At 39.6% G+C, this 16,039-nt stretch overlaps 1 protein-coding gene across 1 annotated transcript in view; it reads right to left on the reverse strand.

Moving 5' to 3' along the window:
• GALNT12 (polypeptide N-acetylgalactosaminyltransferase 12) overlaps positions 1–13,309 on the reverse strand; it is a 36,113-nt gene extending 22,804 nt beyond the window's left edge. Inside the window, exons 1-3 of the mRNA XM_081950107.1 lie at positions 11,974–13,309; positions 6,183–6,352; positions 3,639–3,828 (exon numbers count right to left, since the gene is read on the reverse strand). Coding sequence (XP_081806233.1) covers positions 3,639–3,828; positions 6,183–6,352; positions 11,974–12,350 — 737 coding nt within the window. The 5' untranslated portion in view covers positions 12,351–13,309. The remainder of the gene's footprint in view (positions 1–3,638; positions 3,829–6,182; positions 6,353–11,973) is intronic.
• Positions 13,310–16,039: the final 2,730 nt, after the last annotated feature.

Genomic DNA, 16,039 nt, shown 5'->3' on the forward strand with positions numbered 1-16,039 from the left:
AAGACAACATAATATACTACTGCTGGTGATCTAAGGAATTTTTTAGATTTATTCAACCAATCGTACCTATTTTCCTCCTTTTGAATCTTACACAGAGTAGCCAATGTAGCCAAGAGAACAACTTATTAATATTTTAAATTTTAGAGGCAAAAATAATGTGGAATATTATCTCTCACTGACTGTTGCCTCTCTTCATCAGAATAATCAAGATAAATTTTAAAAAAATGAAATTTTTTATCGTCAACCAACATCCACAGGTTTCATTTGGAAGATAAAACCTTTATGTTATGAATTACGGCAATTTGCTTTGTAGTAAATGAACTAATTAATAACTTACAGAAGCAAATAAAAACAAAAGTGGGAGGAAATGCATTATTCAGCTTTTGTCACTATACATTCATTATGATATTGATAATCATCTTCAAGAAAAGAAGAAAGAGATAAAAGTTTGGAATAGATAAAACGAAGCCAAGCTGAAGAATAATAGAACGTTCATCAATCCTAGCATTCACAAGCACAAAGAGACTCATGTTACTCACTCTCCAGTCCAAGCAACTTCAAGAGTTCAGTGGCCACTCCTTCTGACGGTGCCTGTCAGTGAAATGGCCATGCTCCCAGCAAGCTGCAGACCAAATGCCAAACAACCACAGATAAAAGATGAAGGACACAAAGGAGGAAAAAGAAGATGGAGTCAGGGATGGTGAAGAAAGAAGACCAAGAGAACTTGTATTTGATTAAAATTATTCAAGCAGTTATACTGGATTAAAATGATGCAACTAGAATACAAAAATCTGGAGCAGAATCTATGTAAGGACATATTGGTTATATTTTTATTTTCTCTTAATTTCTACCTAGAGAACTGAAAGCAGCAAACACAATTATTTCTAACATCAAGGTCAAGTTATATATCAAGGAATCATTTGCTTCTTGATCATTTTATTTTATACAAGGTCAACACTATTGTACAAACTTCTTCCAGCTCTTCATTTCTAATCCCAGCACATTTTGTACAAGAAGTCCATTAAAACAATAAATCAATAAATCCTGCCATTCTTAATCCCTCCTCAATCTTGCAGTCAATTCATTTAAGTGAAGTCTGCATTGAGGGAGCAACACCAAAAACAGGCATTTGGGCCAAACAGATACTTGCATGGCAAAAATCACCGTGTAGCATTATAGACACTATGAAATTGGCCTGGCAGGACTCTGTAGCCCACAAAATATCCAGCTATGATATTACATCTACTCTTCATCTTATACTCTTAGGGTTGCACAATACAGGAATCCTATTCAAGGCCTTTTTAGCATTCTGAAACATCACATCTCAGGAACATGGTTATGGCAAGAACAAATGAAGTTTTCAAAAAGTTGTTACTTCAAATATCTGGATGCCCTAGAAACACAGTCTTCCAGGATTTCATGCTTCTTATCAAGAGAAGCAAGAGCTCAACACCACCAGTCTAAGAGAACTATTGCTTCAAGACCACTGTAGTGATTTCTCATGGGCAGTTATAGGATATTAGAGGGCAGAGTTTTGGGGAAAGTACCTAAGCAGTAATTTGGATCCTGAGCACACAGGAAGCTGTCAATTATGACTCATTGCTTCATGTTTGAACTTATAACGGACCCAATAAAGGTGCAGGTAGTCCTTGAAGTTACAACCAGCGGTTAAGTGCAGTCATAAAAAGACCTCTGCAGTTGTTAAGTGAACTAATGGATCACTATAGGACAGTTTTGCCAACAACTGGAAGTAAATGCCTGTTTTCAGGACAACATGACCATGGGACTCTACAAACTAACATAAATGTAGGCTGGCTGCTGAGTGCCTGAAATGGCCTATGTTTACTGGCATTTGCAGCATTCAGTGATCCCATGATTGCGAGTTAGTATGGCTTTTGTTAGACACCAGCATTTACTTCCAATTTACAGCAAAAATGCCCATTGTGGACAATGGGTTCACTTAACAACCACGATGTTTACTTAATAATCGCACCATTTGCTTAGCAACTACCAAAGTCATAAAATCAGGTGTTGTCATGTGATGGCCCACAATGACCATCCCAGCTTACAAATGTAATTTTTAAGCTCAATTATGATTCTAAATCTAGGATTATCTATACACAGTGATGCAATAATTTATTGGTTGTAGGAAATGGATATTATTATTAGTTTAACAATTTATTTATTTATTTATTTAACAATTAATACAAATATATGGAAGCTGTAGTTTTAGAAACCATAACTGGTAATATATGAATTATTGTTGTTGGTAGCGGAGTATAAAGAACTGCACCTTCAACCTATATCTTACCCTATACTGCCATCTTGTGGAATATTCACAGTATTAAGAATAAGTGTTATATCTTTGGTTACTTCAAAAAGGTTTCAAATATAAATGTCATAAAATAAACCTCTACTGTACTGCTGTTCACTGTGGTTCGAACAGGTAAGTTAAATAATTAAATAAAAGTGAAGAATAAGTTAATATATTTTCTTTAAAATATTACATTTACGTATTACAATAATATTTAACAGACTAAATATTGCTCAAATAACCATTAAACCAAAATTATGTCATTTGTAATAGCTTACATCATTTATAATGATGCCATTAAACACATTATGCAAACTGACACAAATGACATAAATATAACTTAGCATACTATTATGTGCTTTATCTGAAAAACGTTAAATGTAATAACATCTCTGTAATTATTAAATATATTTGGATACAAATGTTGTCTGTTTTGTTCAGGTTTGCTAAATTGGGAGATATTAAATCAGGAGCTTACAATATGAACTATATGTGTGATTTTATAGTATTTAGAAATTCACTCAAATATTCTACCTGCCTTCTTTTTGAAAATCTCAATTTTTATCACCACATATTATTAAATCCACAAACTCTTTTCCTTTTTTCCTTTTGGATCATTGAAAAGCATCTCTATTTCATGTTTTTACAATCATGCTGTAACAATATGTGGGAAACCCTGCAAATGTTATAAGTATATTTTAATTACGGTACTTTTATTAAGTATAAATTGTTTTAGTAATTATTATCACATATCACATAATGCTTTTATTGTCCTTCTCTCCTAAATCCTTTCTCCCATGACTACTACTCTCACCCTGTCACATAATGCACTGTTACATAATGCAAGCCTCCTTCTCTTCCTCAATACCAGTAATATATTTTGAAAATACACATCACATAAAAATGTATAATCCTATAGCTACTCACTAAAATCATTATAACAGAGCAGACCAAGCTATACCTCTTTAATTTACACTGTCACAATGATTTCAGTATTGATTACACCTGAAATATAATATTCCAATGTCATTTATTTATATGATAATTCAGATTCATTTACTATTTTGAGTCTTTATTTTGTTGCCCATCATATTTTTCTTCACCATATATTTATTATTTCCATATAAGTAATTTAAAACCTAGTATCATTTATTATAAGAAAGACTAATGAAAATAAACATCAAGATCCTTGCACTCTAACAATATATTCTACATTTCAGAAATAATGAAGAAAACTGTAAAATAGAAGGCATTCCCTTAGCTGTAAAAAAAAGAAACACAAATTATCAAATGCTTCTAATTTTGGAATATGACATTTATTTACCTTTCTAATAATGGTTCAAGCCACTCTTCATGGCATTCACAATGGCAATCGAGAAATGTAAGAACATCTCCTCTTGCTACTGAAGCTCCCAGAAGCCTTGCTCGAACCAGCCCTTCTCTTTTATTTGCTCTGATAAGCCGTACCTTGCGCAAATCCGCCAGATAGTTTTCCAAAGCTTCCTTTAAATGTTCTATTGCAAAGAAGTAAGAACTGTTAACTGTTAAATCTAAACATATAGTAAATGGGCTACAAGCATACCTTTTTTTTTACATTTATTTGCAACTGAGCAGAGATTGAGACAGGCAAACAGCTTCTGACAGGAATTCAACTGAAAAGACTTGCCTTGTACGTTCACATACAATGGTAGATTCAAAACATGGTGTCCTTGTTTTAAAGCCCTCAGAATGGTTTTTCTCACGTATTCTGAGTCTCAAAGAAAATGTTCATGTTCTAAAGCATTTTGATATTGGAACTTACTTTATAATTGTCAAAACAACTAGACCATTCAGTGTCTTTTGGCTGTGACTGGCCTTTACGATAGCCATTTCCATCATTATCAACCACCAATTTAAGATATGATGAGGGAAGTAATATAAGAAATCAAGTGTCACACAAACTTTTAGAAAACTTAGCTCTCTCAACCAATTTATAGACATTTTCACTTGCATTCTCTGCATATCAGACTTCTGAAAAGTACTATTCTGAAATCTAGCAAATTACTTTCAGATATCCATCAGTATAGTATTTCCTTCTTTTTAATAATTAAATAGTTTTGTAAATGGATTTTCCAACAGACATACACCAAAAATGAACAATTTACCACATGCAAAAGCAAAAAGTTACACAAAGTCATATAAAGAGCCAGTTTGGTATAGTGGTTAAGGTACCAGATGAGAGACTGAAAGTTCTAGTTCTGGCCTCAGCATAAAACCAAGTTGGGCCAGTCACATACTCTCACCCCAGGAAGCAGGCAATTGCAAACCACTTCTTAAAATTTGCAGGAACTTGTCCCAGCAATCATCAAGTCAAAAATGTACTTGAAGACACCAAAACAAACAAACCATGCAAACATAAATACATTTTAAAAATCATAATTTCAACTATATCCCAAATTCACCTGATTTTCTAAGACTTTAAAAGTGGAAGGTAAGCTTTCAATATTGACCAAACCAGTCCATGATTTTTTCCCCAAATAATGTGACATTTCTGATTAAGAGTATACAATTGGATTTCAGAGATGTGTGCTTTAGGATTTTTTTTAAAAAAAATATTGGTTTTTTAAAAAACATTTATGAGGAAAGGGTACAAAGGTGCATAAAACTTTTTGGCAGCTCCCGTGCTAGTGGTGGAAGTCCCTCCAAATCTCATAATTTTTTCAATTTTGAAAACAACATTTAAAAGATAAGCATAAACAGAATTCTTACATTATATCAATCATGTGTTCAATCATCTCATTCTTTGTCACTTTCTAGTATATCAACAATTACAATAATATTTCAAATACATTTATTTTTGTGATCTGAGCCTTTTTGATATTGCTCCCTCCTCCCTGTCCCCAGATGGAGCCACGCCCCCCCCCCTTCCCCATATCTTGTACATTGCTGCATTTTTCACCACCTCCCTTATTTTCATCCTCTAGGAGAGAAAAATGTTTTTAGTGAAGGCTTCAGCTTCTTTCACTGTGTTAATTCTAATTTTGTTTCCCTCCCAGAAAATCAACATTCCCTCTGGCAATAACCACCTAAACCAAACTCCTTTATTGTATAGTTTCTTTGCTAAGGGGAAATACTTCCTCCTTCTTTCTCTAATTTTTTTTCTGAATTTGCTTAAGAATGGTAATTTCTTTATCTTGATATTTTAATGGTCCCTCCCTTTGGGCCCCTAGCACCTCATCCCTCGTGGTTGCTTTAGGATTTTTTGAGTGTAATATTTATTACTTACAAATTCCCAGTGCTGCAACATTCTTTCAACCTGGTATTCAGATAACTGTTCACAAGGCTGATTGGTAAACTGTTTAATTCTTGCGTTGAGCACATATTTAACAAGGTACTATTTTAAACAGGTGGGAAATTTATATCACGGCATACAGTTGAACTAGTACATCATTGAACCTTAAAATAATTTGCAATAATATTATGCAAGGCTACATGAAGGTAAATCATTTACAATATCTCAATATAAATCCATTTTATGTATGTGTTTAATTTTAACAATATACTCTCAATTTTAATTCCAATATATAACAATTAGCATAGTTTAGGGAATTATATTTCGTTTCTTTAGATTTATATTCTTTATGTTGATAAAGCTGTTGTTCTTTTTATCAGATATTTTTTATTTAATGAGTTAACTAAATTAGTTTATGCTGTTGAAGAAGTATAGAAAACTATTTTGGCTTTCTGTTCAGTTTACTTATTCTTATTTTTAATAATATATTGTAGAATAAAAATGTTTTTCCTACTAATGCTAATGCTGTTAGTTTTATTTCTTTCATTGGAAATCCTATGCCAGCAAAGAGTCTGTATAAATACCTGTTGAGCTTACCTTTATCACTATAATCATCTACAAGGATAATTTCTTCTAGAAGAATATCAGGAGATGTCTCAAGAACACTATGAACTGTTCTCAGAAGTGTTGACCAGGCTTCGTTATAAAAAGCTATTATAACAGAAGTCTTTGGCAAGTTGTAATAATGATATTTTTTCTCTTTACATCTGTAAGAAAAGCACATTGTATTACACTAATTTAAAATCAGGAAATTGATCAGCAATTAATACAGCTCTGAAGCATACATGCAAAAAATGTATTGTGTGTAGAAGTTGGTTCACTAATAAAATTTTCATTTTATATATACATTTATCCATATGGAAACAAATAACTCCTTAAAGAGTACAACTTGTGCACCCTATGGGTGATGTGTGTTTTCTGCAATTTTAATTCTTCTATCAGAGGCTCGGGAGTTTGAGGGTTCTGAATAGTATCTTAGCTGTTGCTAACATTGCACTTTTGTGAACACAGACCTGTTGTTCTTGGGATCTATTGGAACTATTCTCGTAGGTGACTATTAAAGTACAATTAGCTGGACTGGAAACTTTATCTAATATAGTGTCAGAATCAAGATACTGCTGTAAAATCAAAAGGCATAAAAGGCAAAAGTCATTGAGGCTGCTACATAAAAGTCTTGTTTGGTGTTCATTTTGTGCATATATTCCAATAACCACCCCATCAAAAGCTAGCATATTAGAAACAAGCCCTACCATCCACACAAAATGTTCCTGATTATTATAAAATTACACTAGATTGTCTTAAAGTACAGGAATTATACCTATTTACAGCCAAATAGAGACTCAGACATTGCATTCTAGTTCTACAACAGAATAATATATGATTTATCTATATGAACATGCTCCCCTATATTATTAGCAGTGTACTGTATACTGACAGGAAGAAAAGTGGTGTGGCTAATTAGTTTTCTATAAGCAATCTTAAATCCTGCTATTAGAAAGTTTTGAAAAGAAGACAGAGGCAAATATGACAAATTATTGCCAGTGTTTCTATGTATGATGTAGGATATTTTCTTTGAAACTCTGACACTGCAAAACTGAAAAAGCAATTAGCAGTACTGGATGTGGAAACAATTCGTTCAGATTTCATCTGTTTAGCTGATACACTTTAAATGTCCAACTAGAAAGCCCTATCAAAAATCACTACAAAAGCTGGATGAAATCAGTCAAGAATAAGAACATGATTCTAAGCACATTTATCAAACAGTCTCACATGTTCATTAACATGTTACTGTTTTGTATAAACTTAAGACTACAACCTAGGAACTATTTCAATGGAATTGAGTTATGGAGTTTGCATAGGTTTAGAAACATTTAAAATGTACTAGGTGCTTCTACATCTTTAGACTTTAAATGTCAGGAAAAAATTCTTTCGTAAAAATGAGTAAAGATGGAACTTCTAGAGATGAAGATTCTCAAAATTCCAAAAAGGTTAGACATTGACAGAAAACTGGAAAACAAAATGAATGTAAAGATGACACTCCTTTGGAGAATGGAAAACTCTTCCCTAAATTCTAGATTATCTGCTAAGGGTTATTATGGTTCACCTAGTTTGGCCCAGTCTTTTGTATGAATGTAATAATTATAGCATGCAAAACTATACAAATTAAAATTGGCTGAATTTTAGTTCATGGCCTTTACAATGTATATATCATGTTTTTATATTACAAATCTGAATGTAGGAAGTGACAGGTCAATGGTTTTAAAAGACTTTTTAGTAAAAAGGTGTTTTTTTTAAAATAAACTTTTCATAAATCAAAGCAATTGTGGGAAGCAAGGAATCATGGAATATAGAATGATCAAAAAGGAACAGGCAGGATGGAGAAGGTAACCAAATTATAGAAAGTAACTTTGACAATCCTGTCTGGTTTCATTTTGTTCACATGATACTCTAGCTAGCCTACCATGTGGATGGTTGTAAATAGGCTGAGTACAAGTAGTACTCATTTAGAGACCATTTGAAATTACGGAACTGAAAAAAGTGATTTTAACTGTTTTTCACTTATCAACCATTGTAGCATTCCCCATAGTCTCTGTTAGATTCGGTAATGGATAGGCACACACAGGCTTAATGGTAACAACAGCTCTTTATTAAGTACAACAAGTGAGAACAATCCAGCGAAGGTTGAGTGTGACAGCAGCTCTTTTATAGGGAGCTGTCAGACCCTTCGACCAATAGGATTAAACCTCTGTTCTGGCCAGAACAGAGGACCTTGGTGGAAACCACTGTAGTTAGAGCAAGTATCTAACACCCCTCCTCTCTTGGATGGAACAATCCTACTTGTTACGTAGTCACGCAGCTCTGCCTGACCTGCGCAGTTCAGTAGGAGGGGTTTCCTTGGACAGGTCGGACGGACCTGTTTGCTCCGCAGCTCCGCTTGGTGGAAACTCCTGGAACCTTTCACAGGCCGTGGCTGGAGCTTCTAGAGCCTGTTCGCTCAGAGCTCACTGTGGGCCTGCAACATAACCAGGTATGTTTCCCGGTACCCTCGGGCTTGAGCTGCCCATGGAAGGAGTGTTTGCTCCGTTTGGGTAGGGCTTTTGCTAACTCGGGCAGGGGTTACCTCTGGTTGTCTAAGAGTGGAGTTGGAGAGACGGCCACGGAGTTGGTCAATATGCCTTTGCCAATTCCTACCGTCCTCGAGCTCTAGGAGGAAAGAGCAAGGGCCGATGATGCCTATCACTGTGGCAGGAATCCACAGAGTTCCCCTGGCATAGTTGTGGGTGTATACCGAATCCCCTACGCTAAACGTCCGAATCTTGCTTGTGGAGTCTGGGGGCAATGAGGCAGAATAATTGGGGTGTAGCCAGTCTAAGTTGCACCTTAGCTGGCGACCCATGAGAAGCTTGGAGGGGCTTCTCCCTGTAGTGGCACTGGGTATGATGTGCTGAATTAACAAATAATGGTCAACCTATGTTTGCCAATCTCCCGGGCCCATCCTAGAGAGGGCCTCTTTTGCAGATCTCACCATTCTCTCCGCCTGACCATTGGAGGCTGGATGGAGTGGTGTGACCAGGGCATGCCTGATTCCCTGAGCTGCTAGGAAGGTTTCAAATTGCATGGCCATGAATTGGGGCCCATTGTCAGAGACCAAGACGTCAGGCAGGCCGTAGCACCTTGAGGACGGCGCCGACACCAAATGGGGAAGCATCGCAGGTCAGCACCAACAGTAGGGTCTGGCTGTATTGTACTAGAAAGGAGTCCGCCGACAGGAGTCATTTTACCGTGGCAAATGCGGATGCCTCGGCTCTGCCCCAGGACCACTTCGCGTTCTTAGCCAGGAGATGGTGTAAGGGCTCAGCAACGGTGGCTTTCTGTTTGAGAAAGACGGTGTAGAAATTAAGGAGCCCGAGGAACGCCTGCAGCTCAGTTTGATTGCGAGGTGTTGGGGCGTCCTGAATAGCTTTAATTTTTTGTGTGGTCGGGTGAATTCCAGAACCATCGATTAGGTACCCTAGGAATTCAACTCTTGGCACATTAATTTGACATTTCCCTTTTTTGAGACGGAGGCCTTTGTCTCTAATTCGAGCCAAAACTGTTCGTACACGTTTCAAAAGTTGCACCTCATTTGCAGCCGATAACAAGATGTCGTCGAAATAGGGGACGACTCCTGGAATACTCTGCAAAAGCCGTTCCATGGCGCTTTGGAACAATCCAGGGGTGATACTAAGGCCGAATTGCATGCGTTGACATTTGAATGCACCCCTGTGCATCACAATGGTTTGGGCCTCTGCTGTAGCACCACCTACAGGAAATTGTTGGTATGCCTGCGCCATGTCCAATTTTGCAAAAAAAATTCTGGGGCCTAGTGAATGAAGTAGGTGCTGTACAATAGATATAGGGTAGGTGCTTTGTTGTAGCGCTTTATTTATTGTGCACTTGTAGATTTGACAGGTGTCACTATAGGGGTCTCCCAGGGTGCGTGATCGACCGACTCTAGGATTCCCTGGCCTACGAGTTTGTCAATTTCCCTGTCAATTTTGGGGCGGAGGGCAAAAGATACTCTCCTGGGTTTTAGCCTTATTGGGGCTATGTTGGAGTCCAAACTAAAGGAAATTGGAGTCCCCACATACTTACCCAGACCGGTGCTGAAAAAGGCCTCAAACTCCTTAAAGATTGCTTCAGCGCCATCGTCTTTCAAGGCATTGATACCGGTCACTTCTAGGCCCAGGGCTTGGAACCAATCTAGCCCTAGGAGGCTCTGCAGGTTGCCGCTGGCCACTGTCACTGGGAGTTTCCCGCTGAACTGCTTGAACTTCACCTGGAAGGTGCCTTGGCCCACGATGGGGACCCGGTTTCCCTGGTAATCGCGTAGGCGGATGTCAGGGGTGCAAAGATGCTGCTTCTTTAGGCTAGGGATAGCCTACTTTAGAGTAGACCACGGCATGATGGTCAGTGATGACCTGGTATCGATCTCCATCTCACCTCCATCTCGATGAGGACTGTGACCTTCAGCTTTTTTGGCCGCCTGGTGCAGACTTGGCCGATTGGCCCATGAGGTCGTTTGCCTCGAGGAAGCAGTCAAATCATAGCATGTACAAGTCCCAGTGCTCAGTGACTGGGTCATACGGAGTCGGTGGTGCGTGCATGGCCATTTTGTGTTCTGAGGGCGTTTTGGAATCTGCCGCTCAAAAATGGCTGCTTGAAGCCTCACTGAGCTCCGGGCTGGATGTACTTGCTGGATTGCTACACTCTTTTTGGTTCGCCTAGTTGCCTTCCAATCCACCCTGGTCGCCAGTGTTAGATTGGGTAATGGATAGGCACACACAGGCTTAACGGTAACAACAGCTCTTTATTAAGTACAACGTGAGAACAATCCAGCGAAGGTTGAGTCTGACAGCAGCCCTTTTATAGGGAGCTATCAGACCCTTCAACCAATAGGATTAAACCTCTGTTCCCGCCAAAACAGAGGACCTTGGTGGAAACCGCTGTAGTTAGAACAAGTATCTAACAGTCACATCATCAAAATTAAAATGCTTGGCAACTGACTCGTATTTATGATGTTTGCAGAGTCCTGGGTCATGTGATCCCCTTTGCGATCTTCTGACAAGCAAAGTCAACAGGGAAGCCAGATTCATTTAACAACCGTGTTACTAACAACTGCAATGATTCACTTAACAACTGTGGCAAGAAAGGTCATAAAATGAGGCAAAACTCACTTGCTTACCAATTGAAATTTTGTGCTCAATTGTGGTCATAAGAAGAGGACTACCTGTACAGTCAATTCAGCTCATTTCTAATTTAAATTTGGTATTAGCATATTACATAGAGCATCATAGGTGTGTGTATATGTTTGCGCTTCATGGGTGTAGGTATGCTGGTATTGTTGTATTCCGGTCTTTTCCGTGTAAGATTGAGATTGTCTTGGCAACGTTTCAAGTGAACAGGTACTGTCTGAGTCAGTTTTGTTTATAGAACAATATTAAGCTCCGAGAGGGGGAGATCTACTTTGCAATTCTTGGTTTAACCTCGCGGGGTTGCATTTGAGGCGAGCGCTTCAATTCAGTACATTTGCAAATGTAATCGCGATCTACGAAGACTCCTCTTAGAAAGTGCCACCAGAGACTCGGGACCGCTAAAGAAAGTTCCACGAGTTTCCTTCTGGGACATTAGGTATAGCGCTATCACAGTAAAGTGACACTGCCCCTCCCCTTTGGGCCTCCCTCCACTCAAGCTAACTACGCCGCATCCCGCGGAGAGAAGCGCCCTCCCTCTCGCTCTCCCTGAGATCTCGGCGGCGGCGCCTCCTCCGGCCTCACTCTCTACTCACAGCGGGTTGCGGCGCTCGGGCAGGCGGCGGTGAAGGGAGATGCGGTCGCTCAGGAAGATGTTGATCTGGTGCAGCTGGATGCTCTCCTCTTGAAGGTCTTGCTCGGCCTTGTTTAACTCCAGGCGCGCCGGCCGGCCCATCTCGCCCACCTCGGTCTCTCTGCCCAACGGCGGCTTGTCATAAACGGGTCTGCGCAATAGTCGCTGGGCTACTTCGGGCGCCAAAGAAGGGGGCGCCGCTCTCCCAGAGCTCTTAGCCGAGCCCCGCGGATCCCAGTGCCACAGCAACAACACGCCCGCTACGCCAAGCCCCGAGAAGAGCGCCACCACGAGCGACCATCCTCCTCGGCCGGCCCGGATTCGGCGGCTACGCCGCATGCCAACTTGGACAGAATCTTCCTCTCCCAGGCCCTTTGGGTGCTGCCCGCAAGACACAACCGTCCGGACAGGCGGGGGCGGACCGAAGCAGCAATAAAAGTTAGGCAGAGAAGGACCGCCCAGCCACGGCTGCCTTACCCGGACTAATCGCGGAAGCGACTGGTGGCCTGCTCGCCTCCGGATTCTTGGTTTACAACGTGGCGGGGCAGAGCAGGCATAGAAGCCGTAGCAACAGCACGGCCTACCTGGGTCCCCTCTCTCCCTTCTCCAGCCGCGGAGGAGAGTTGCCAGAGAGGAAACCGAGGGAGAAAGAAAATCTGCATTTTCCTCTGAACTTCACACTTACCTTCTGGTGAACTTCACCTCCATTGACAGAATGGAAGATAGTTGTGGCTGAATCATTTGGAGGAGGAAAATCATTTTCAGGAGTGGGTCAATCTGGGAAAGATGGTAGCATTCTCCTACCACTCCTATAGTCAAATTGGGTGGGAGATGGATTTTTATGGCTGATAAAAAAAGCTTCCCATGATTTGCCTCCCTTTCCTCCGTCCTAATGCAACTTTCCAGTGGCACCTGTCTCATGAATGGGTTCACACATTGTTTTTTGTTGTTAGTATTTATCTAATGTCTGAAAAGCACAAAAATGATGAATCTTAAGTATTGCTTCCAATATCATTTATCTCAAACTGATATACAAAATACAGGTACATATAGCAATAAAGTTGGGGAAGAGGAAAGGAAAGTAGAAGCAACAATAAATTCCAGAAAACGCTATAATGAAGAAAGAGATTTTTAACAGATATCTAAAAGATGTAACAGAGCAGGCCTTATGAATCATTCTTAAATTGTGGTTTGAAAACTTAAATCCTGACAGCAAGTTGACTCATTTCTTGCAACATACTGTAACCCAAACTTTACAAAACAATTCCCCCCATTCACACCAGTCCTATGTATATTCCCTATACCAGTGATGGCGAACCTTTTTTGGCTCGCGTGCCACAAGTGGGGGGAGCACAGGGGGGTCGAGTGCGGGCGTGCCGCACTCATAATGCAACGCGTGACCCCCCCAGTGTGCATGCGCACAAAACACGCGACCCCCCCATTTTTTACATTTTTTTTGCCCTCCCCATGCTCCAGGGGCTTTATAGGAGCCTGGGGAGGGCGAAAAGAGCCTCCCGACCCCCCGGAGGGCCTCCAGAGGCTTCAGGGACTGTCCAGAGGCTTCCCTGAAGCCTTCGGAATGCTTAAAACGACCCTCCGAGCAAACTGGAAGTGACTTCCGGGTTGCTCGGAGGGTCGTTTTAAGCGCTCCGAAGGCATAAGGGAAGCCTCGGACGGTCCTTGAAGCCTTCGGAACGCTTAAAACGACCCTCCGAGCAACCCGGAAGTCACTTCCGGTTTGCTCGGAGGGTGGTTTTAAGCGTTCCGAAGGCTTCAGGGACGGTCCCTGAAGCCTCCGGGGGGGGGGGAAGGCTCTTTTCGCCCTCCCCAGGCTCCTATAAAGCCTCTGGAGCCTGGGGAAGGCGAAAAATAGCTTTTAAAAAGGTGAACTCAGCTGGCCAGCGCGCGCATGCACGCTGGCCAGCTGACAGGGCAGCGCCTCACGTGCCCTGACAAATGGCTCCGCGTGGCACTTGTGGCACACGTGCCATAGGTTCGCCATCACGGCCCTATACTGTATTTTTATGCTGTTATAGTCACAATTCTGAATTCTATTAGAACATGCTATGAAAACATCCTACTTTGCTGCTTACATCTCCTCATCCACTGTTAGTATCAGATTGAGTGAGAAGAAAGAAATTAAATAAAAAAACTTTTGTACTTTTTGAGGAACTTGAAGGATTAGATAAAAGATAAGCTTTGTGAAAAATGGAATCATGAATGTAAAAAGAACAAAAGTTGTGCTTTAAAGACAATAAACAGAAATCCTCCTTGCAAGTAGAAGAGGAGAAATCTATATAAAAGACTGAGGAGAAACCTTCAAAGAAACCACAAATCTTTTACATTTCCTTTTTCAAATTGAAACAATATTAAAACCCTTTTTATTTACAAATGTAGATACAACCCCTGAAGAGCCTGAGCTAATTTAGCAATCTGCAAGAGTAAAATAGGAGTTTGTAGAAATTGAGCAGAGCCTGCATGTACAGATTTAAATGTACTTGTTTTGCATATTATACTGCTTAAATATAAATATATATATTTGCTTAATCCTGCAACAGTAGCAACATTTGATATGGTGCAGAAAATAAATATTGCAAATTGACTGAATTAAATTTTAGAGAAAGAGTTATGTTATCCCCTTAATTGAATAGACAACTGCATTAACTATGAAAATTTTCCTTTATTATTAAGCCAGTTAGAATAAAAATATGATTACCTTCATTTATCATCTATTTAGAGACTTATTTGAAGCAAACCATTGAGCAAGAATGAAACTTCTTTTAATCCAAAAATATATACGAAAGATGAACAGTTGTAAAAGGAAACAGAAAAGGCACTATAGAGTTACTAAAATGGAAAAGCAATGATTCAAAAGATTGAATCTTCCAGGTGAGATCCTGCAAAATATCAAGCAACAATACTACGGTAACAAAGCAATATTAAAGCTGTAAAAAGAAAAACAGGTTTTCATGAAGCAAATGTTAACAGCAGACAAATACTTGTAAAACAGAAAGGTTTAGAGAAAGTGTTATGTTACCCCCTTAATTGAATAGACAACTGCATTAACTATGAAAATTTTCCTTTATTATTAAGCCAGTTAGAATAAAAATAGGATTACCTTCATTTATCATCTATTTGACGGCCTACAATTCTTATTCATAAGATCAGAGAGACCTATCCTGAAGTCTTGTCTGCACAGCTGCCTTAAGATGCTTGTCTGCTGAATCTGGCTAGAAATAAAACTAGCTAAAGAAATTGTCCAGATGTCAACCAATTCTTTCCTGATATTTGGTAATTATTCTAGCCAAAAATACTGTGCAGGTAAGACACCCCTAACACCCTTCGGTCGGTGTGTGTGTGTGTGTCCTGGCATGCATGTGGCATGTAGAGCCCAGCTCAGCTCCACCATGCATGCGCACACACCTCCCGCTGGCCAGCTGATTTTCAGGTTTTTGCTCCCAAGAGGCTGCAGGGAGGTCTACTGGGCCAAAAATGGGGCATGGAGTTGTGTGCGTGGAGATGGGGGAATGTGCAATGCTATATCATTCATTCCTTTTCTGTCTAATACAGGATTAGGAAAAATAAATATCCGGGCAGCGCTGGTTTATCAGCTAGTACTTTATATTTTCCCTATTAAATATTATTTTTTCCTTATCAGCCACCTTCCAACTTGTCCAGCTTAGAATGCAATCTGATGCTGCCTTCCTGGATGTTGCCCAGAATTGCCTATTTTGTGGCAGCCACAAAGTTGAGAAATAGTCAATCAATCTTGTAATGTAATAAAAAAAAATAGTTGGATAATACTCCAACTCAATGTTGCTTGCAAGGTTGGTGCTGCATTTCTGAATGCTAAAGACCAGCCAGCTGTGGATCTTCCCTACTGTAATACGGTAAATCAAATTTTATCAACTTGTAAGTTAAAAATTAGTAGCTTTTCCAAAAACTTTGCTATAATCAAAATCAAGTTAGACTGGAAGAAGATTTTTAACTTTTTATGTGAAAATTATGCTGTGCTTAAAACCATATAA

This window comes from Natrix helvetica, assembly GCF_964273705.1.
Source record: "Natrix helvetica genome assembly, chromosome: 4".
Lineage (NCBI taxonomy): Eukaryota > Metazoa > Chordata > Lepidosauria > Squamata > Natricidae > Natrix > Natrix helvetica.